A 21,598-nucleotide genomic window follows, 5' to 3' on the forward strand; every position below is an offset into this window, starting at 1 on the left:
TTTGATTATTTTAAACTATTCTCCTAGAAAACGTAAATTAATTAAGAACGTCATTAGAAGGAAGGGTAAATATGAAAAAATAAAAATCCCAACGATTCTCTAGATATTTGAAAATTCACTTATTTTGAACTATGAAAAAAAGTATCAACAATTTACTTAATATGAAATCAGACTAGAGAAATACTTTTCAATATACACTATGAAAGAACAATAGAAACAAATTCACTTCTCCAAGTTAGTAAACCAAGGAATTGTTTCACAAATTTGAATCTATGAATGTATAAATCTCAACCAAAAACCATTTATATAATTACTAGAAACAAGAAGAAATAAAATAACAATAACAAGGCCAATAGGCCAAAGAATTATGTACACAAATATCTCTTCTAACTTGTCATCATAACTTTGAACTCATCAAAGCTAAGAACTCCATCTCCATTGCTATCATATCTCCTTATCATAACCTTGCATTTATCAATGGTGGTTGACTCGCCGAGTCGACTCAACATCATCTTCAAGCTCTTAGGAGTAATGTATCCTTCCATTTCATACATTCCAAATGCTCCCATCAACTCACTCTCTTTATTCCTCTCTTCTTCCATTCCTTCCATTAACTTCGTAAAATCCTCAAACCCTAACAACCCGTCCCCATCTGAATCCGATAGCCTCACCACCATCTCCGCCTCCTCCACCGTTATCTCACCTCCTACCGCCTTCATGCATCTCCTTAGCTCCATTGGTGACACCTTTCCATCTCCATTCTCATCAAAGTACGTAAACACCCTCTCTAACTCACCACTATTACTATCACTCATCGATAAACGATCAATAGTACTAGTACTAGTAATAGTTGTTGTTGTTACACTCTCATGTTCCTTCTTAGGAGTATTAGCCTTCTTTAGAAAAAACCTTTTACGTAATCTTGAGAAAAAAGATTCCTTTTCAGCCATGGAAACAGAAACTAACACCATATTAGACATGGTAGATGTAAGTAAGAAAATGAGTAAGTGATATAAGAGTTTTAACTTTGAAACAAAGAAATCTTAGGAAAGTTATATAATTTTTTGTTGTTGAAAAAGGAATAAGAAGAATGGGGTATTTATAGTTAATGGGGTATACAAACTTTTTATTTATTTATTATTATTATTATAAGAAGTTTGAAAAGTAAAAGACCAACACGTTTTAGAAAATATAATAAGAAAAAGATGGCAAATCAAGTGAACTAAAAGAGCTATAATATATTTTTGTTTTTTTAGGATAAAGTTTTATTATTAAAGACTATACGTGTATGGTGTGTGTGTTTTTGGGGGTAGGGATTTGACATCTTATATTTATATAAAATTTATATTGTCATCATAGGTGTCATCATGATAAATTGACACATATCCCTCACACTTTAGCTAGGTCAAATATTTGACCATCACTTGTAAAGATATACCAATATCAATCATAAATTTATAAGGGAAAAGGGTCTGATATACTCCTCAACTTTGTCATTTAGAGCTGATATATCCCTCGTTATAAAAGTGGCTCATGTAACGAGGGGTATATCAGCTCCAAATGACAAAATTGAGGGGTATATCAGACTTTTTTTCCAATTTATAATGTATTTTTACACCTTTATATTAATAATCTAATGATATTTTCAATATTCGTTGAAGTTCATGAGCAAAGAATTATGTACATAAAGATTAAAAGATAAACCAAACTTTTAATTTGTCATCGTAATTTTGAACTCAACATTTTCTTTAAGCTCTTAATAAGTTAGAAATTTAAATATATAAAGTGTGGAAAAGGATGAAATTCGAAACAAAACAAAAGTTTTAATTATTTTTTTTTGTGTGTGCTCTTTAAAAATAAGAGTAGATATATATGACGATCGATGAAATCAATTATATGAAATATATATAGGCAATATTATATAGTTATATTAATGATTGTTAATATCGTGAAAATACCATGTATCGAAAACTTTGTGCTAATAAGAGATTAACTTCTATCCACGAACTATGTACGAATATAAATAGAAGTTAATCTCTAATAATAATAGTAACTTAAAAAAAAAAGACATTTTGTTATACGATATTTTTTTCTAGAAAAAATAAATAAAAAGTTTGAAAAGTAAACGGCCAACACGTTAATTATTACTATTACTAAATAATAAATATGATGCGTTTGGTGTGTGTGGCAATCGTAGAAATATTATCTTAATCATATTTTTTACAAATTTTAACATATATTGTATATATAAATTACGGATTAACTCGTTATAAATTTTTAATTGTATACTTAATTTTTATTATATTCATAAACTTTAAGTTTGAATTTGTTTCTAAGCGAAGGTAATAGTATTGGAGGGTAGGAATAATATAATTAACGTGAAATGACATTTATAAATTTATTTATGGTATTTCTCGATACTTTTTAAATAATAAGAAAATTAAAGTAGGCATGATTTGAACATAGGTGTTTTTTCTTCTTTTTCTAAAAAAAACTTAAATTGTTTTATTGCATATTTTATTTTTTTTTGGTTTAATTTAGGGGTTAAGTGAAATTTGAGAATTTTGACCTATAACATATTTTCTAGGGAAATTTACATAAATATACTATGATAAAAAATATTTATCATTTATAGTAACAATATTTTTTTTTACTTGATCACTTTTAATTCATTTATAATACAAGTTTAATACATATTACAAAGAACAATTTATTATTCATATATAATACAAGTTTTAATGATGGATAATGCATTTATCGCATATTTTAATACACTTATAATACAATGTGACAATTTTTTACCAAACAAACATAAGAAATTTCAAAAACAATTATAATTCAAATATATTGCATACATAATTCACTTTTAATACATATTACAGATTTATGATTTATCACAGTATTACTATAAATGGTAATAAATAAAAAGTATCGCTAAAATCAGTAATTTTTTAAAAAAATGTATTAATTCATGTAATTTTTTTATTTTATATTAAATAATTTTTTTAATTTTTTTTTATATAACAAATATAATAATTAAGCTCCAATGTTATAGTAAATATTAAATAATAACAACAAAATCACTCAACAATTAATTATTTGGTCAAAGAATATGCACCTATAATATATAATTTCAATATATTAATCTACCGGCGCTTAATTCCATTAATATTTCTCCAACTTGGATTAAACGATTTACTTAATAATTAATATTTTCCCTTCTGGAAATTGTCTTTTCTAAGTAATTACCTAACTTATTATACTCTAATTTAATTAGTTAATCATAGATGATATATTTTTTAAATAGGTAATTAAATATGTAAGGTTCATGGACAGTATGATCTGATGTCATCGAATTAATTAAGGTGTGACGGAATTCAAAATCGAAATATCTGATGAAAAATTAGTCATAGAATTTAAAATTTTTACTAACGAGTGCATATTCTTAAGGAAAATTTTAAATTTCTGAATCACTGAGTCAATCTCCAATATTTTATTTAGAAAAATTCAAAATCTATACATATATATTCATTAAAATTTATTTTATATACAATATAATTTTTTTACCGGATAAATTCGAGTGAACAACCATACCCCCTCTAAATTTCCCTTTTGATAATAATTGACAATAATACAATGTTCTAACCAATAAATTCCAGTGGGCAAATGGAATTAATTAAGTGAATACTTATTTTTCTCTTTTATTATGAAAAAATTGACATAAAGTCCAAAAATCAGAAATAATTTCCCCCTTTAATTTCAGTGGGCAAGTGGAATTATGATAATGTTTGAAATCATATATCAAGCTTATCTAAAACCACTCAATATTTTCAACATTCAAAAAAATCGATTAATTCAGATTCACGTTATTCAAAAGCTAAGGTCCTCAATTTCCAAGACTGGAACACAGTCCGAAACTTCTGGTTAAAAATAAAAGAGTACTTACGAAAAACTTCAAAGGCACAAAAGCATTAGATAAAAACTATGATATATTGCATCCAGAAAAACAACTGCTTTGCAAAGAACTCCAGTGTCATTACAGTATTATATGCTAACAAAACTTTGCTTCTAATGAATAACAGTATAAAGCTAATAATGTATACTGAGATAAACTGTTTACACAAACCAAACATGCATTGAACTTCTACACCTTGCGAGCCAACGTCCTCTGCTTAGTCGCGAATTGTACCACTTTTTCCTCTACTGGAAGACCTTTCTTTCGTCTTACAGAATCCATGAGTTTTCTTGCTATACTCTGTGGCACACTAGCACCATCTCCGAATTCTTCTTTCTCCTCCTCGGTTCTAGGTACAAAGAAAGGATCCTCTGGAAGGGCTTCCCAATGGCTGAGGACGAGTAGTGCACTTGCAGCTCCAGAAGTCTTTCTCCTCAACTCATCGGAGAATCCAAAGCTTTCTGCAACTGGTACATAAGCGTGTACAGTGAACAAGGAAGAACCTTCCTGCATTTCTTCGTTTACCACATGAGCACGCCTACGATTAAGAACTGTGTAAGTGTTGCCCAACTGGTCGTGTGGGGTGTTCAGTTCACAGAAGTACATGGCTTCAACAAGTCGAGGTTTACTCTGGAGAACAGCAGCCCTGCAGGCATCCTTAACAACAGTCATCACCTGTCCAGGTAAAAGCCCATATTGTTCAGGCTGTGGAATAGGGCCGGTCTCACTATCATTTGGTTGCGTAGCTAATGGAGATATGGAAGCTTCAATAACAAATGCCAAACCCCACATTGGCTCATCACATAAAGGGCCAGATGCTGTAGCTAACTGAAATCCAGATAATATACTGCTTTCAAGATTCTCAGCTTCTCGTAAAAGGGTCGGATCCAAACTGGTTGATGATTCTGGTGATGCGCTGCTATCATCATTGTCATCCGTAAAGCCCAACTTTTTCGATACATAAGGGGAACCCTTTATAAGAATAGAAACGTCGGCGCTCTTTCCTTTCACATCCGGAGTGAGGAGAATGTTGGGACCGACCTGTCTAGGCCCTAAAGCCCAGATCCTTTTTAAGAGTTTTTGCCATGTTTTCTTACATTTATCAATCCTATCCTTTTCTGTATCAGCAAATCCAGTAGAAAAGTCGCTCTCCACAGCATCTATTAGGCGTTTCTTAAATGCTTCAATTGGATTCTCATCTTCTACAACGTTACCTCTGAGAGTTTCCGAGCTTCTACAAGCCTGTAGAGATTTACCTCCAATGATGTCTTCAAGCAACTCAGAACTTTCATCAAGCAGCTTTGTCAATGCAGTTGGAAGCTTCATAACACGCACACGAACAACACATCTTCCGTTTGGAGTTTCTTTCTCCAAATAATCAGAGCTGCGGCTCAATAGCTTCAAATTTTCTAAGGGATTAGCGCTATCTCCTTCGATGGTCTCTTTGAAAGATACAAGGGGTGCAGAGACTTCCAAGTTTATCTTAGCAAATCTCTCCTTTAAATCTTTAATGCATCTCTCCAGGTGCACCTCACCTGCTGCAGCAAGAACATGTTCGCCCCTAGCAGAAATAGAAACCTCAACAAAAGGATCCGCTCTGTTTAGAAGCCTCAAACCTTTAATAAGTGCACCCATGTCAGCAGGATCAGAAGGTTCAATTGCAACTTTAAGCATGGGTGAGACTTGGAAAGTCATACTTGATAAAGGCCAACAATTCAACGTAGATGAAAGAGTCGCACTCTTCAATATATGCTGGGCAAGCCCTCGGATAGCTATGACATTACCCGCCTTGGCTGATGCCACTGGTTTCAACCCTTGACCCATCATCAAATACAAAGACTGCAACTCAGCTTCTTGCACATGCTTCTGCATTGATTCTTCCTTCAGTGGATCATACAATGCTGTAAGTACGAAAATTTTCTGTCCTGCATGAAGAACCCCACTAAAGATCCTGGCAAATGCAAGAAAACATTCATCAGAGTCACCATTTCCACTGTCATCCATAATCTCTCCACGCGGAAGCATTTTTGATGGAATAGCAAACATCTTAGAAACAAAAACAACACAAGGAGCATCAGGGCTGGAATCACAGGACTCCACAGATTTCCTGACAAGTTCGGCTTCAGAAAGCACATCAGGGTTCGAGCCCATATCTAAGAGTGTTCTCTTTGGAAGCAGCCGAGATATACGGAAAGACTGAGCAGATACAGGATCAGGCATGTGTTTGACAGCCATAGACAATATGGTATCGGACAATGGAAGCCAACGACTCATAACAGATTGAAGCACAAATTTAGGATCCTTATTTTGAAGTTCACGAGGAGGTATAGACAAATTAAAAGACTTTATAACTTTCTCAAGCATCCCCCTATCTCCATATTCTTCCACAGCAGCTTGATAAACCTGCCAAAGTGGCTCAAGAACAAATTGCACAAACATGGGCCTAGCTTTACTTCCACTACTAATTCCCTTTTTACCTACAATCATCTTAGTCTTGGCGTTATAATACCGAGGTCCCCATAATGCCTTCTGCATGGCAGCCGAACTTGCACCCAGTTTCGAAGCATAAAACTCAGCAAAATCACTAATACTAAAGCCCCATCCATCTAGTGCACATACAAACGCGACATTCCCCTTCTGGGGTTGGAAAGTATCCTCTTCATCCTCCTCTAACAACTCAAGATCTGGATTTTCATCCTCCACTAGTCCAGCCGGAGCAGAGAGCAGAGAATCAACATCCGACAAATACTTTTCAGACTTGTAAGCACTCACTATACTATTAACCTCATGAACAATCCTCTGCAACCTAGTATACGCCTCAAGGGGAGTCAATCTCAATTCAACAATCAACCTATCAATCTTATTCAAAACCAAACACGGGGTAAGTTTCTCAATCCACGCCTGACGCAGAACTGCATGAGTCTGAATGTGAACACCTTCTACAGCATCCACTAATACCAACGCGCCATCACTCAAACGAGCTGCAGTTGAAACTTCACTACAGAAATCCATATGACCAGGAGAATCTATAAGATTAATCGAATGTTCCTTATATTTAAGACCTATAGAAGAACTCTTCATAGTAATCGCCCTCCTCTGTTCCTCATCTAAATAATCCATAAACCTAAGCTTACCCGCTTGCTTCGGATGGAGTACACCACCACCAGATGAAGCAATCAAATGGTCAGCCAATGTCGTCTTCCCATGATCAACATGAGCAAGTATACATATATTCCTAATCTTTTCACCCTCAAAATCCCCCATTTTTATCACCTAAATAGGTCTAAAAATTACAACTTTAACTAATAAAAAAACACTTTTACAAATCACAACACTGTTTCCCTAACTTCTCAACAACCCTAATTACAAAATTTCCAAGAAATCCAAAAAATATATACAAAATCAAAACTTTAGATCGAGAAACGCAATTTGCTTAAATTTAAACAAATTAAGCAAAGAATTAACTCACCGAGACAAACCCAATTGGTGAAAAAAGCAACAATCTGAAGAAAAAAGATCGGATTTTCTATCGGATTGGAGAAAATTGAATTGATTATTATATACTATCGAAAAAGCAAAAAAATCAATAAAATCTGGGTTTTTGGTGTCGGCTAGGATGATAACGGAAACAAATTAGGGTTTTTAGTTTTTATATTTATCGAAGAAGAAGAAGAATATACAATTAAATTTAACAAAAATAGATTATGTGAACTCCGAATACTAAATGAAAAAAAAAAACTAACAAAACCATTACTAAACCGATATTAATTTGGATTGATTGAAAAAAAAAAGATTCAAACTCGATTTGTTATTTAGAGTTGATATATTATGTTATGAAAGTAGTTCATATATATATTCGAAACTCTATACAAATGACTTATATATGTTCTTTTTTGTTAACTTTTTCTTTAAACGAAGTGAAAAAGATATTTTTAATTATTTTTTCAAAAAAAAAATATAATCCCATCTCATACATTTTTATATTTTTGACTTTTTTCTTTTGGTTTAAGTGACTAAATTGAATATATTATTTTGACGATCAAATTTATTTATGTTTTACTAATTTTCTTATAAAGTTTATTATAGATGACATAACTAATAATGCAGTCGAAAAAAATAGTTTTAAATTATAATATAGCCACAAAAAATATTGAAAAGTAGTTTTAATTTTTTTTTTCTTTACACTAAGGAATGAAAGGAAAAAAATAAGAATAATGAAAACCAATTTATATATGAATAGAATTAAAGTATACTTTGAACTTTGCTAGAAGGATCATATATACACACACTACATGAATTTTCTTTAAAATTAAAAGTCAAAACTATAAATTCATAACAAATTTTTTCACTTTCGTTAAATGAAGGGTATGTGTGGGGTCATTTTATAACGATTGGGATTTATGTGATCTGTTTGTATAACAGTAAAGTATATACGAATCGGTTTCATAACGAGAAACATATCAACTCTCAATATCAAAGTTAAAGATATATTAAACGTTTTTTCAAATAATTATTTTATTTTTTAAAATAAAATTAGCCAAGCACGATTGATTTGTGTGTCCTCCCTTTGCATTAAATGTGTTATCCTACAAAAATTATATTCCTATATTTAATATGCAATTTCTAAAATTTTAAGTATTCGACATTGGCTTAGAATTTCATAATCGTTTGAGTTTTTACTATTATAGAAGTCATAATTCTTTCTTCATAGTTATTATCAAACCATACCTTATTAATTGAAGTTATTAAAATTATACTCACATTGAACCATGAAAATTTATAATCCCGACATTTAATAATCAAATTTAAAAATTCTAACATTTTTCTATCGATTCTATTGATATAAAAATTGAAAATCGAACTAAAAAGATTCCTTACAAATATTAGACTAGTATGAGTATACCAAATATGGTCGATATAGTTTTGAATTTTACATTTTCTCAAGTAACTCTTTTAGTTATAAAATCACTTTTTCTTTTGTACTTTTTTTTTTATTCCGATAAGTTTTGTCTCATCAAATATTCTCAAACACGTGGGAATTTTGATGGTATTTAGTAAACATAAAAATAATAATTTTGGAAATAAAATTAACATTAACTTTATTTTATATTTATTCCACTACTTTCCTATAAATAAAATAGAGTTACTATTTCATATACAATAATCACGTTTAAAAAAATCATTAATAAAATTTTCTTATTTATCTTATCATACCTAAAAAAGCATCACTTATTGTTCAAAATAAATAAATATAACTTAGAGACAACTTTAGTTTTACTGATACAAAATGGTATCTGACATATTGTAACAAATTCATCGTACTTTCTATTGTTTGTTATAATTTTTCAATATAAATTTAAATTAATATAAATTAATAAATAAAAATTAATTAAATTAATTTTTAAAAAGAATAATATGATAACTAAAAAGAGGAAAATAATAATAATCAAATGAGAAAAGCTTGTATTTATACAAAATAAAGATCACATATAAACTTTTTGAGTCTCTCACCCAATTTCATACTATAAATGTATAAATTATATATGTAAACTATATAATTATAAATCTTTAATAGCAAAAAAATAATTTCTTTCTATCGAGTTTAATAATTTATCAAAAATAATTTTTAATTTTTTATAAGGTAGAAATAAAATTCATGTAGCGGAATTAATATGCGTAATTCAGTTGAATTATGCCTTTATTTGATTTTCAGTTGATGATACTGACTTTTTTTTTCTCATCAGTCCTTGAATTAGTTGATATTTCCATTTCAGGCCGTTTCCGGTGAACCTCCGTCATGATCATCGCCGTCGTCGGGAAATTCTTGTTGTTGTTGTTGTTTCGTTTGAGATGAGCTACTGCCATCCAGATCTCCATTTCCGATGATCCTCGCCGTCGCCGGTTACATCGGAACAATCCTTATCGATGTAGATATAGTAATCACCGGGAGAATCATTGATGTTGCTGTTGTTGTTCTTCTTCTAATTCCTTTTGAGATGAGCTCCTTCCAAATCCAGCGCCATCGTAAAATCGGTGCCACATCTCCGTTTCAAATTCGGCTGTTTCCGATGATCCTCCGTTTACGTTACCGCCGCCATCGAAATAATCCTTATCATCGTCCGTGTAGTAAACACCAGGAGAATTGTTAATGCTGTTTTTCTTCTTCAAAACCTTCTTCTGCTTCTTACTCCTCCATGCTTTCCGGCAAAGTCCCGTCGGAACTTTATACAGAGCAAGTAGGAGAAAGTGCAGCACCGTGCACGGACAACAACAACATACCATCGCACACTCCGCCGCCGTCCCTCCCGCCACTTCTCCTATCCTTTTATGCTGATTTCCGCCTCCGCCCCGTTTCTCATCCTCCTTCGTCGTAATCGTCGTTATCGCCGTCGTCGTTCTCGATAGTTCTTTTCTCTCATTTACCGCCGATGACTCCACCACGATATTCTTCCCAGTCATCGCCGTTAAACTCCGACGAATCACTCACAAAAAAATCGCCGGCCGATCATTACCAAATTCACACTAAAAATGCTCTTCGTAAACAAGTGGGAGAGAAATTGGTATACTTACAAATGGATTTTTTTTTTTTTTATATTTTTTATTTTTTTGAGATTATATGAATTTTAAATACTACTACTAATTTTTATGGTTAATATAAAATATAATAATTGCTTACTGTATTTATTTGTTTATTTTATTGGCTGATATTTTTTGAAATTGGATATTTCTTAATTTTGAAATTGGATTATTGTAATTATTACTAATTAGAATATATTTTTTTAAAAATTGACTATAAATAGGAGAGCAGAGAAAAAAAAACAAAGAAATGATGAGTGAATTGTAATATTGTTAATAAAAAAGAATAAATACATTTTTTAGAAAAGCATTGTAATTATTTATTTATCATTATTATTATTAGAAAAAAAATTTAATTGGTCATTATTATCTTTACCTACTTATTTTTTGTTAATTTATTAAATATATTTTTTTTTACGAGTTTCGTATATCAACTATCACTCTCTCTAAACTAAAACACACCTCAAAACTGAATAGGCGTGATGCATGCATGCCTATGGTGTCGATTGTAAATAAATATTTGACCAACTCAAATCGAGACATCAATGTGTATTTGATAAAACGAAATAATATTTGAAATAGATAAAGAAAATAAATGATAATTAAAAATATAAAACTCGAAAAAGCAAGTAGACTAGATATGTTTTTTTATTATTAAATATTGTGTAATTGATGCTTCCTTTGGAACCTCTAATATAATATCCTTCATTATCTTTTTGCAGTCCAAATAGAGTCTTAATAGTATATTTATTCGTAGTTGGTTTGATTTATAAATTTAAAAAATCGACACAAATAATTTAATTTGATATTTAAAAAATCTGAACCAACCCGATCATATGTACCCTATACTTAAGTCTTTGTAACTATAAATTAAAGACATTCTTCTTATTATCATACCAAGCCGCTACATGCATACCACGTGTTTAAGTTTTTTGTTCCTGTTACTTCATTAAATCACATAATAATGAAAATTGTATTGGCTTAGTGTAAATACTCGGTGCGGATAAGTTTTTTCCGAAGGACCAATGACTTGCACCTTTAAACTTCAAAGCCATAAATTGCATTTCATTATAGCCATTTTGTAGGCAAACAAACATCAAAATCTCATAGTCAAAAGCACTACCTAGAGCACAAAAATTTCAAGTCACCAGATACAACTTGAACAGTGTCCACAAATTTTTATTGCCAATAACAAAATGTTTGTGTTATCGCGCTAACGAGCAAATCCAGAGTTTTGTTTCTTCAAATCTCGTACAGGAAGAGAGAAAATTAACACTGTCGTTCGACTTTGTTCTGCCACCATTCCATGAACTTCACCTGTGAAGCCATTGTATCCATCCTGTATAGCTGCAGCCAGTGGTTGGCGACTTCCTGTCCGAATGTCCAGCCAAAGACGGCTCCAGCTCCAAGGGACAATGCAGTACCTATGAAATGCAATGACATTATGCAACTAAATGTTAACAGCCAAATTCTTGATTCTTAGGAAAAGATTAACTTGTTGTACCCCTTTCTCTCGTTGCCATTCCAAAACTATATTCAGGAAAATAACTCAACAGACATTTTCATGCATGGTTAATTGGGAAGCCGCTCTACCTCCAAAGTAAGGGTAAGGACTGCGAATACTCTACCCTCCCCATACCCCACTTTGTGACTACACTATGTATGTTGTTGGTTAATTGAATCAAGCAAAGATGACACTCGGTGAAATTGATCAAAATACAACATTTTAAAATCCTAATGAATGAACTAGTAGACAGTCGAATCTGATCATGAGGTATAGATGTATATACATAAAACAATAAGGGATGTCAAATCTTCACGAGTCTGAATCATCCGATCATGGACATAGATGAGAGGAAACCAATTAATAAAAGCAAGAGTGGACATTGCAACATTATAAGAACCTATGCCTAGAGCTTTGGGCTCTCAGTTGTAGTAGCATTCTCGTGGTTTAAATTGGAAAAACACATGAGTGTCTTTTTTCATGGGGAGGGGAGGATGGAGGGAGGGGAGTCGTTGTCAAAAACCTAACATACCATGCAGACTCCTTGAGTACTTCCATGTAACTCCTGCAGTTGAAACAGCTCCGAGTAGGCCTCCTACAGCACCAAACTTTGCTGCTTCCCTAGCAGTCTTCAGCTGGAAAGAATAGTATCAAAAAGCTCATGAGCTCCACTTACGAAAAGGAAAAAATAGAGGAACATAATGGTTACACGGGATACTGAAAGGAAACAGCATCAGCAGGGCTCTAGGGACAGATTATAATAGAAGGAAAATAGAGCACATGTGCAACTTCTTAGCATTAAGAAAGCAATATCACGAGTAAAATTAGGCATGTCCTTGTGTGCACTCAGGCAAATAGACAATCCGAGAGAAAAACAAGTAGATGTTCTCATTATGCCCAAATAAGTGATAGAGATCAGACTAGTTAAATAATTTTTCTAGAATTTAGCAAACCATATAGATGGTAAAAGTGAAGACATTGCACCGTTAACTCCAAACATAGATTTTGGAAAGATAATCTCTCTTCCATGTTGCCTTCCACATTTCTTTTTGCCCCTTGCAAGGGAGAGCCTTCTCCAATTAAGAAAGATAAGGTTTGGATAAAGCATAAAGCCATTTTTTAATAAAGTGAATAAAACATGTAGCCTTCCCACTGCAACCATTTTATATATAACACTCGGGATCGATATGTGAAGCACAATCGCAGAATGTACTAATATTTTATACAGTGCCTTCATGTATTACAAGGTTCCTCCAACAATTCATTCCCAACAAACTCCTTCTCCTTGATTAAAAAGAATTCAATAAAACTTCAGGCTATTGGAATCAGCTTTAAAGAGCACAAAAAACAGAAATCAAGAGCCAAAAGATACAAAGCAACAAATGACTAAACATACGGATAGCTTAGATCCCAAAGCAATATGAAGGATTATAATTGACCACCATGGCACGGTAGAGGCAATATCCTAAACCAGTAGGTAACCGGAACACAATAAAGCAAAGTTCACACAGTAAATTTGGCAGAAATTGTGAAGCAACAGAGCCAAGTTAATCATCATGTAACTAATCGATTCAAGAACAGTCATGATACAGTTAATCATAGGAAAATGCATTTCAAAGATTTAAGAAACACGTATTAAGTTCAAACTTGGACAGAATGTATAAGTCGCAATTCTAGAGAATGAAAAAGAAATAATTTTGTTACTCAAGCAATTAAAGGAAGTCCAATTAAACACCAAAGACCCCAACATTGCCAAAATCAAACAAGCAGCCAATAGTAATGGAGGCACTCTATGCATAACAACATCCTAAAGCAAGTTCTCCTCGTCGAACGACATTACAGACCTAAGTTCCTGTCCTAATATTTTGCTAAGCAACAGAAGAGCTCAAAGGGACAATGACTACATAACTCCATTTTCTCCAAAACTTACCCGCCCCAAGAAAAAGATGTTAAAACAATCAGCAAACATACATAGACAGAGAATCATACTGCCATATACCAAGAAACGAGCACAACGCATTAACTCAATCCAAAATCAAAGATCATCTACCAATCTAAAGCTAAAAGGGCATAACAACAGAAACCAATGGATAAATTAATAGCTAAATCAATGAAAACACAGTTACGGAAAACCCCAATTAACTATAAATGCACATAAAATTTATAAAAAGACACAGAATAATCAGAAATGAAAGAACTTCCTGGACCAAAATGAACTCCTCAACATCAGCTTCAAACACGCATACAAAGAAAAACTCAAAAAAGGTATACAGACAGAAAAAATAGCTAAATCAATGAAAACACTAGATAGGGGAAACACAAAAGCAATGATCTCCTCAACATCAGCTTCAACACACATACAGAGAAAAGCTCAAAAAATGTATACAGACAGAAAAGAACAGCTAAATCAATGAAATCCCAAATAGGGGAAACACCCAAATAACTGTAGATGCACCTAAACTATTTAGCAAAAAGATGGAATAAAACAGAAATGAAAGCATACATTGGTCCATAAACTGGGTCAGAAAGCAATGAACTCCTCAACATCAAATCAGAATCACCACACACACAGCTAACAGGGCATAAAGATATAAACGTATAGATCAAAACAACAGCTAATTCAATGAAAACTCGGATAGAAGAACACCCAAATAACTGTAAATGCACATAAAAACCACACAGATCAAACCAATAGCCAAATCAATGAAAACCCAAATAGGGGAAAACACCCAAATAACATAAAAATTAAAAAAAAAAGATATCTTTATCCCAAATTGGATATGAATGCATACTGTTGGTCCATGAACTGGCTCAGAAGCAATGAACTCCTCCACATCAGCTTCAGACCACGACGGTAATGGCTTATCGCGTTTGATGAACCTTGAATAGTTATCCAAGAAAGAGAATCTCTCACCCCAAAACTCCTTGTAACCTTCCCAGTGTCTCCTTAAGAAAGACTTGGATACAGAGTCTTCTTCAGCCATGGCTTTAGTTGTTCTTTTGGCCTAATTGTTAAATCCTTCCTTTATAAAAACTCATAAGTTTTTTTTTTTTTTGAGTTCGATTAAATTTAAATTTACGTTAATAAATCTTAAAAATAAAAATTATAGCATAAATGCACAATCAACAAGTCTAACGAGATTGATAAGCATGTTATTCAATTTTAAATCGAATTCGATTTATCTATAGAAAAGAAAAACAAATTATCATCCAAGAGATTTGCTGATTAAGTTGCTGTTCTATTTGACCTACATGTGACTTGTTTAAGCTACTTGTAAGTTGTATATTTGAGTTTGTGTATATATTTTTAAGAATTAAAATTCGTTAAAAAGTGTTTTAACAATATACTTAAGTCGTGTAATAGTGATTTACATAAAAATTTGAGTACGCTTCTATTGAAACGAGTCTTTTTCAAACAACTCTGAATTAAATGAATCTATTGATGTTATAGCGATATATATATTGTGTTTCATTTTTCATCTCTGAATTATCAAACACTTCTTTAAATGATGACTTAGCTTACAACAAGTTCTGTGTACGCCACTATCAAACCTTTATTTAAATAAATACTACAAACAACTCTTTGAAGTAAAATGAGTTATTTTCCAATGGAGAAGTAAATGATGATGAGCCAGAGCCAAAGCCAAAGCAAAAGCTCAAGAGTTCATTCTAGCTGATAAACTGAAATGAAAGACATGAGAACACTTCCCATCCAAAGCTTCCCATCCCTCTCCTCTACCTCGCTGACAGCTCTAACGACTTTCCCTTGTCGATCTTCCAATATCTGCAACAGCTTGCCCTCGGGGCTGTACTTCACGACAACTGCAGAGAACCTGCCACCAATGTGAATGAGGTATTGGAGCTTTGCAGAGATGGGAAGCTTCAGCAAGAATTGACGGAGTCGAGGGTATATGCCATTTATGTAACTGTAAATGGTACGACGACAGTGGATTGCTACCCAAAACTCATTTCTTTCGTTTGCTCGTACGTTGTCTGGATATCCCGGAAGGATTGCTATTACCTCTGATGTACCGGCTTTCTCACCTTTCAGCCAGTACTTTCGTAACCTATAACAAAGTAAAATGTTTCATTTATCAATACTAGTAAGCAATAACATCACAGGAACTATCCAACTGAATGTGCACTTTAACGGTTTTAAGGCAATTCGACAAAAAGGAGATGCTTTACAACAACAACATAACCAGTGTAAAGTATACGCACACCCTACCCCTATCTTGGCAGGTAGAGAGGTAGTTTCCGATAGACCCTCAGGGCTCAAGGGAAGGCATTTCAAAGCAGTGAGGAATAAAGGAGATGTTTTAAGAAAAAAAGATGGAGAAATGAATACAGATATCGCATAACATGTATTACAAAAGCTGAAACTCCGTAATGATTCTACGTCTATCATTGTTCCATACTGTGCATAGGATTTGTGTCTGTATCTTTGGTGTAGATTGTAATGCACATGGACATATATAGACAATAGTAATAGTGCATAAAACCAGGGTTGAATTTCAAGTTATTGTAGGCACTTTTTGCATTATCAATACAATTTTGTACCACAAACCTTACCCCTACGTTGAGAGGTAGAGAGGTTGTTTCTGATAGACACTAGACTCAAGGAAAAGTATATCAAAGCAGAGTGATATATAACTGGATCATAATACTATAAACAACCTGATTGCAAAAGGCAAGTACGGTACCTGCCCTTGGAACCTTCGCAAAATATAAAGAAGGAACCATCCTTGCTTAGTGACAGACCATTTGGAAATTGAAGGTTGCGAATAAGAATAGTGGTTTCTTTCGTCCTAGGATTGTATTTGAGAACCTTCCCACTATCTTCTGCTGAGAAGACCAGCTGTATAAAATTCCTGAAAAGGAAGCAGTGTGAGTTGCACAATTTTAACCGAATGAAAGCACAACAAATTTTCTATTGAAGATGATCTAGTAAAAATTGCAATAAACTTTTAAGTTTACACAGAATTTTGGAGCCTAAATGAAGACGATTCAGATATCATACCAAATGAACCCCAAGTGTTGACGCAAACTTAGCTAAGAACAATATATAATGATGGGAAAAGGGTCTGATATACCCTCAACTTTGTCATTTAGAGCTGATATACCCCTTGTTATGAAAGTGGCTCATATATACCCCTACTTGTAAACAAATGGCTCACATATACCCTTTTCCTCTAACGGAAATGAAAAAATAATTATTTTAATCTAAATTTTTATTATTTTTTTCTAAAAAATATAATCCCACAAGAGTAAATTTAATACTCGTCAAACATATTATTTTTGACTTTTTTTTGTTTCAATGACTAATTTAAAATTATTATTTTGATAATCAAATTGATTTATGTTTCACTAATATTCTTGTAAAACTTATTGTAGATGACCAAATCTTCGAATACGAAATTAAATTACAATACACAAAAAAATAGTTTAATTTTTTTTCTTTAAACTAAGGAATGAAAGAAAAAAATAAAATAAGAATAAGAAACTCAAATAATTATAATAAAAGAAGTCAAAAAATAATTTATGTATGAAAAAAATTAAAATATACCTTGAACTTTGATAGAAGAATTATATATACCCCTAAATAATTTTTTAAAAAAAATTAGAAGTAATAAATATAAATTTAAAACTAATTTTTTAACTTCCATTAAATGAAGGGTATATGTGAGCCATTTTGTAACGGCAGGGGTATATGTGAGCCGTTTGTATAACGGTAAGGGCATATATGAGTCACTTTTATAACGAGGGGTATATCAGCTCCAAATAACAAAGTTGAAGGGCATATCAGACCCTTTTCCCTATAATGATAAACAAAGAATCCATAAAGATGTTACAACTAATGGAGATCAAGGCTTAGTCATTGTTAGGCTTACATTAGAATTGTTTTTTTAAGTCTCTTTAACTTTATAAAACTGCTAATTTCCCTTTAAAAACAAGATTACTAGTATTGGAATGAAATGACCTCGAATAAAGCAGAATATATACATCTGTCTTTGTAGAAAATCCATATACTCAACCTAAATAGTTTAGGATTAAGGTTTTGTTGATTTTGATAAGTATTTCTTTTGTCGTCCACTTTTTGGCACTACGAAGAACATAATACCAAGACTTAAAGGTAAGTTTTATGAAGTGGTTGTTAGACCAACTATGTTGTACGGGGTTGAGTGTCGCCATTCAAGAACTCTCACGTCTAGCAAATGAAAGTAGCGGAAATGAGGATGCTTACATGGATCTGTGTGCATACTAGGAGAGACAAAATTAGGAAGGAGGATATATGGGCAAGGTGGGTATGGCCTTAGGGGTGAAGATGTGGGAAGCAAGGCTAGATGGTTTCGAGCAAGTAATAAGAGGAGCACAGGCACCCCGGTGAGGAGGTGTGAAAGGATGGTGATGATAGGCCTAAGGAGAAGTAGACGTAGACAGAGGAAGAATTGGGAGAGGTGGTTAGAAAAGACAACGCACCTTTAATTTACCGAGGACATGAACTAGACAGGAGAGCAGTCGAATCACTATGCTAATAGAAAGCAATTGTTCAGGGTCCAGTTATGATATGTAACTATAACCTACAAGTACACCAGTTTAACAAAACTCATTTTCCAGATCACATCATGATCAAATCGCAATCTTTAATTTATACCAATCAACGTATTAAGAAATCTGGAGCACTAAAAGAAATGGCACATTCATAATCTACCTGCGTTGGTACTTTGTGCTGCTATCCGTAAAATAAACATTCCCTTCATCATCAACATCCAAGTCATTTGCAAATCCTATAGGTACCCCCTCAGCCTCAGTTGTCAAAGATTCTGCTAATCCACCTTCAGGGCCTACCTTCATTAACCCCAAATATGCATCGGCAATATATAAGTCACCTGTTCTTTTGTCAAATCGTAACCCCAAAGGCCTACCACAGATGTGCTCGTACTTCCTATAGCTCAACGCTGACGGTTTTGGATCACACAAGCCTGACCTAAAAATTCAGAAAACAGAAAATAGACTTGAAATCTAAATCATAACTAGGGGGAAAGCAGTCTGAAAAACATGTAATCTAGTTTATACATCACAATTAAAGAAAATTTCTGACAATATGCAAAGCAAGTTGAAATTTGGGCCATAAAGGATTCGATCGTGGAGCAGAAACGTTATACTTCAACATGAATAATAGTATTTAATAAAAAATGATAGCAAACATTTCAGGTTATGGAAATATATTGTCCAATTATAAGTAATAACGAAACAAAGTTCACAAGTAAAGTAATGAAAAACAAAATAAGTGCTGCAAGCAGGACGTTATCATCTTCAACCTTTTAGCATTCTTATTGATAATGATACTCCACAAGACCACAACTGTCCTAAAGGACTTAAGAATAAAGAAGGAAACATGTTTACATGATGGTGTCACTTTTCTTCCTAAAGCAGAACACTGAATTTTAGTAGAGTGAAGACAATGGTTGAAATGTGATTCAATCTTGTACCTTCTTTAACCCCGTGCTCAACAAACCATAAGAACCGACATTGTGGTCCATATTGAACTGTTTAAGTCAATTAATCAGGTAGGAATAGGTATGAACATTAACCAATAATGCAACTTATCGGAGGTGATGATTGAATTCTACACTGGTCAGACAGGTTTAAGCAATTGAGCCACAGAGCTAACATAGTATTGCTGCCACGGTTAGCACGTGTTACCAACTGTTCTAGTAGCCCATCAATCTTGAATAATAACATTTTAAACATTAGAGATGCCTTAATAACATGTAGCATTATAACAACATTTCATCGCGCGCTAAGTGAGGTGAAGAGCTCAACATGTTTTGCGCCTCGCTTCAGGGCTTAAACCACCTTTGACTACACCTCTTTTTTTTCTTTCACAAGATCATTATAATGAGAACACAACACAAGCAAATAGGAAAGTCCAGTGCACTAAAGCTCCCACTAAACCACAAGGGTCAACGCACCCTTACACTACATTTCTGCAAGAGACTATTTCTACTGCTCGAAAACATAATAAATAGGCATAATCACAACAAACAAGAAATTTGAACCAAGAACCATAACCAAAAGAGGAAAAGGGGAAAAAAAAAACTCACCTATTAGCTGAAGTATAAGCAAAATCATTCCATTTTTCACCATCCCAAAACACAACTCTTCCATCAGCTATCCCTGTATAAGGTCCTCTACCCTGAGGATCAAAAACAATACTTTCTGGCCCCTGAATTTGATCCAAGAACTTAACTTCAGATTTCTGAAGCAAATTTTGTGAATCTTTTTCAACTGGGATTTCAGACCAAGCTGGCATCTCAACCTTAAAAGACTCAAAATTTGGGAACTCAGAAATTGCACTATGCTTAAAAGGGTCCAACCCACAATACACTGCCAACACAAGGAACACACCACCAAATACTGAAACTGCTCTCATTTTCTTGATAAAAATTGAAACTTTATGATAATGGGGTTTGAGTAAAGGGAAAATCTTGAAATGGGGTTGAAAATTTTGGAATTATAGTATACCCCAAATAGAAGAATTGTGAAAGAATGTTGGCTATCTAACAAGGTACAATGAAAAATTTTCTTGAAAAAAATAATAGAGTGGTGTACTATTAGCTGAGCTAACTACCCACTCCTCAGCTGCCACTCTCCTAAAATTGAAATGTGGAGTTAAAGAGAGACAGACACCTTGGATGATAGTGTGGGGTATAGGGTAGGGGGTAGTGGGACCCATAACCACATTGACTATGAATTTTGATGTCCAATGAGTACTCCATTGGAATGGTGGATTTCCTTATACACTTACAAAGTTAAAATTTATTTTCACGAATTGAGTTCAAGATATAAAAAAATAAATTTATGTTTATTTATTGAAAATTTGACGTCAAGTAGCATTACGGATCAGAACAAGGGTTGGTTGGAAAATTTGAAACATCTTCACCACTCGGTCAAGGGTCACACTTGTGTTATCAGGATCAAAAGTTAATATATATGTACAAAATTTTAAAAACTAATTAAAATATACATATATATATAGCATTATTTTTCAACGAAGTGGATTCATATGAACCCAGTTAAACCGTTGTAGGTCGGCCCCTGCATGCAATACTATATCGTGAGATGAAATCGACATTTGAACATGTGATTTCATGTTGATTCATAATATAAAATAATAATATGAGTCATAATATGAAATCATGATTTCATATTATGATATCATATCATGATCTCACATTGCATGGTCAAACAGGCTCTAAATAAGAATATAATGATAAAATTATCTATTTTCGTAAGGAATATGAAATTTAAAATGATGACATACAAATAAAGAGAATGCACAGAGGGTAATGAATGGTTTGGCCCATATGAGGCTATAGGATGGATTATTAGGCCCATCAGATTGTGGCTTGATTTGGGCCGGACTGTTGAATTCGGGTTGATGAAATGTATCTCGTTTAAAATGATAAAAAAATAGTCTTTAACGATCATTTGATAAAAGATTTTGAAAAAGAACACTCGTACCCAAAGAGAAACTATTTACAGGCGGCTATTCCTTA

The 21,598-nt window shown here is 33.1% G+C and overlaps 5 protein-coding genes across 5 annotated transcripts; all 5 read right to left on the bottom strand.

Annotated features, from left to right (window-relative positions):
* Positions 1-181: 181 nt before the first annotated feature.
* On the bottom strand, positions 182-1,084 carry LOC107005005 (putative calcium-binding protein CML19). The gene has a single exon (XM_015203456.2). It carries the CDS (start codon positions 978-980, stop codon positions 387-389), a length of 594 nt encoding a protein of 197 aa, XP_015058942.1. The 5' UTR covers positions 981-1,084; the 3' UTR covers positions 182-386.
* Positions 1,085-3,971: 2,887 nt separating this feature from the next.
* Positions 3,972-7,418, bottom strand: LOC107005113 (elongation factor-like GTPase 1). Its single transcript, XM_015203613.2, has one exon. It carries the CDS (start codon positions 7,217-7,219, stop codon positions 4,145-4,147), a length of 3,075 nt encoding a protein of 1,024 aa, XP_015059099.1. The 5' UTR covers positions 7,220-7,418; the 3' UTR covers positions 3,972-4,144.
* Positions 7,419-9,682: 2,264 nt separating this feature from the next.
* On the bottom strand, positions 9,683-10,555 carry LOC107004096. Its single transcript, XM_015202326.2, has one exon. The coding sequence runs from the start codon at positions 10,412-10,414 to the stop codon at positions 9,908-9,910; it is 507 nt and encodes a 168-aa protein (XP_015057812.1). The 5' UTR covers positions 10,415-10,555; the 3' UTR covers positions 9,683-9,907.
* A 1,013-nt stretch (positions 10,556-11,568) lies between these two features.
* Positions 11,569-15,157, bottom strand: LOC107003091 (succinate dehydrogenase subunit 6, mitochondrial-like). The gene is made up of 3 exons (XM_015201345.2): positions 14,828-15,157; positions 12,568-12,670; positions 11,569-11,955 (listed from the first exon to the last, which is right to left on the bottom strand). Exons 1-3 carry the CDS (start codon positions 15,017-15,019, stop codon positions 11,801-11,803), a joined length of 450 nt encoding a protein of 149 aa, XP_015056831.1. The 5' UTR covers positions 15,020-15,157; the 3' UTR covers positions 11,569-11,800.
* Positions 15,158-15,493: 336 nt separating this feature from the next.
* On the bottom strand, positions 15,494-20,700 carry LOC107002851 (protein STRICTOSIDINE SYNTHASE-LIKE 3-like). Its single transcript, XM_015201041.2, has 4 exons — positions 20,144-20,700; positions 18,748-19,023; positions 16,739-16,906; positions 15,494-16,102 (listed from the first exon to the last, which is right to left on the bottom strand). Exons 1-4 carry the CDS (start codon positions 20,470-20,472, stop codon positions 15,700-15,702), a joined length of 1,176 nt encoding a protein of 391 aa, XP_015056527.1. The 5' UTR covers positions 20,473-20,700; the 3' UTR covers positions 15,494-15,699.
* Between the last annotated feature and the right edge of the window lie 898 nt (positions 20,701-21,598).

This window comes from Solanum pennellii, chromosome 11, assembly GCF_001406875.1.
Source record: "Solanum pennellii chromosome 11, SPENNV200".
Lineage (NCBI taxonomy): Eukaryota > Viridiplantae > Streptophyta > Magnoliopsida > Solanales > Solanaceae > Solanum > Solanum pennellii.

Bases quoted from the DNA above. Each gene is read 5' to 3' on its own strand.
- LOC107005005 (XM_015203456.2), bottom strand. From the start codon at position 980: ATGTCTAATATGGTGTTAGTTTCTGTTTCCATGGCTGAAAAGGAATCT.
- LOC107002851 (XM_015201041.2), bottom strand. From the start codon at position 20,472: ATGAGAGCAGTTTCAGTATTTGGTGGTGTGTTCCTTGTGTTGGCAGTG. The intron at 19,024-20,143 runs GTGAGTTTTTTT...CTGAATTTTTAG, and splicing joins GCTTATACTTCAGCTAATAG to GTCAGGCTTGTGTGATCCAA. The intron at 16,907-18,747 runs GTAGATTATGAA...CTTCCTTTTCAG, and splicing joins AGCACAAAGTACCAACGCAG to GAATTTTATACAGCTGGTCT.
- LOC107005113 (XM_015203613.2), bottom strand. From the start codon at position 7,219: ATGGGGGATTTTGAGGGTGAAAAGATTAGGAATATATGTATACTTGCT.
- LOC107003091 (XM_015201345.2), bottom strand. From the start codon at position 15,019: ATGGCTGAAGAAGACTCTGTATCCAAGTCTTTCTTAAGGAGACACTGG. The intron at 12,671-14,827 runs GTATGCATTCAT...TATTCTTTCCAG, and splicing joins AGCCAGTTCATGGACCAACA to CTGAAGACTGCTAGGGAAGC. The intron at 11,956-12,567 runs GTATGTTAGGTT...TGCATTTCATAG, and splicing joins GTACTCAAGGAGTCTGCATG to GTACTGCATTGTCCCTTGGA.
- LOC107004096 (XM_015202326.2), bottom strand. From the start codon at position 10,414: ATGACTGGGAAGAATATCGTGGTGGAGTCATCGGCGGTAAATGAGAGA.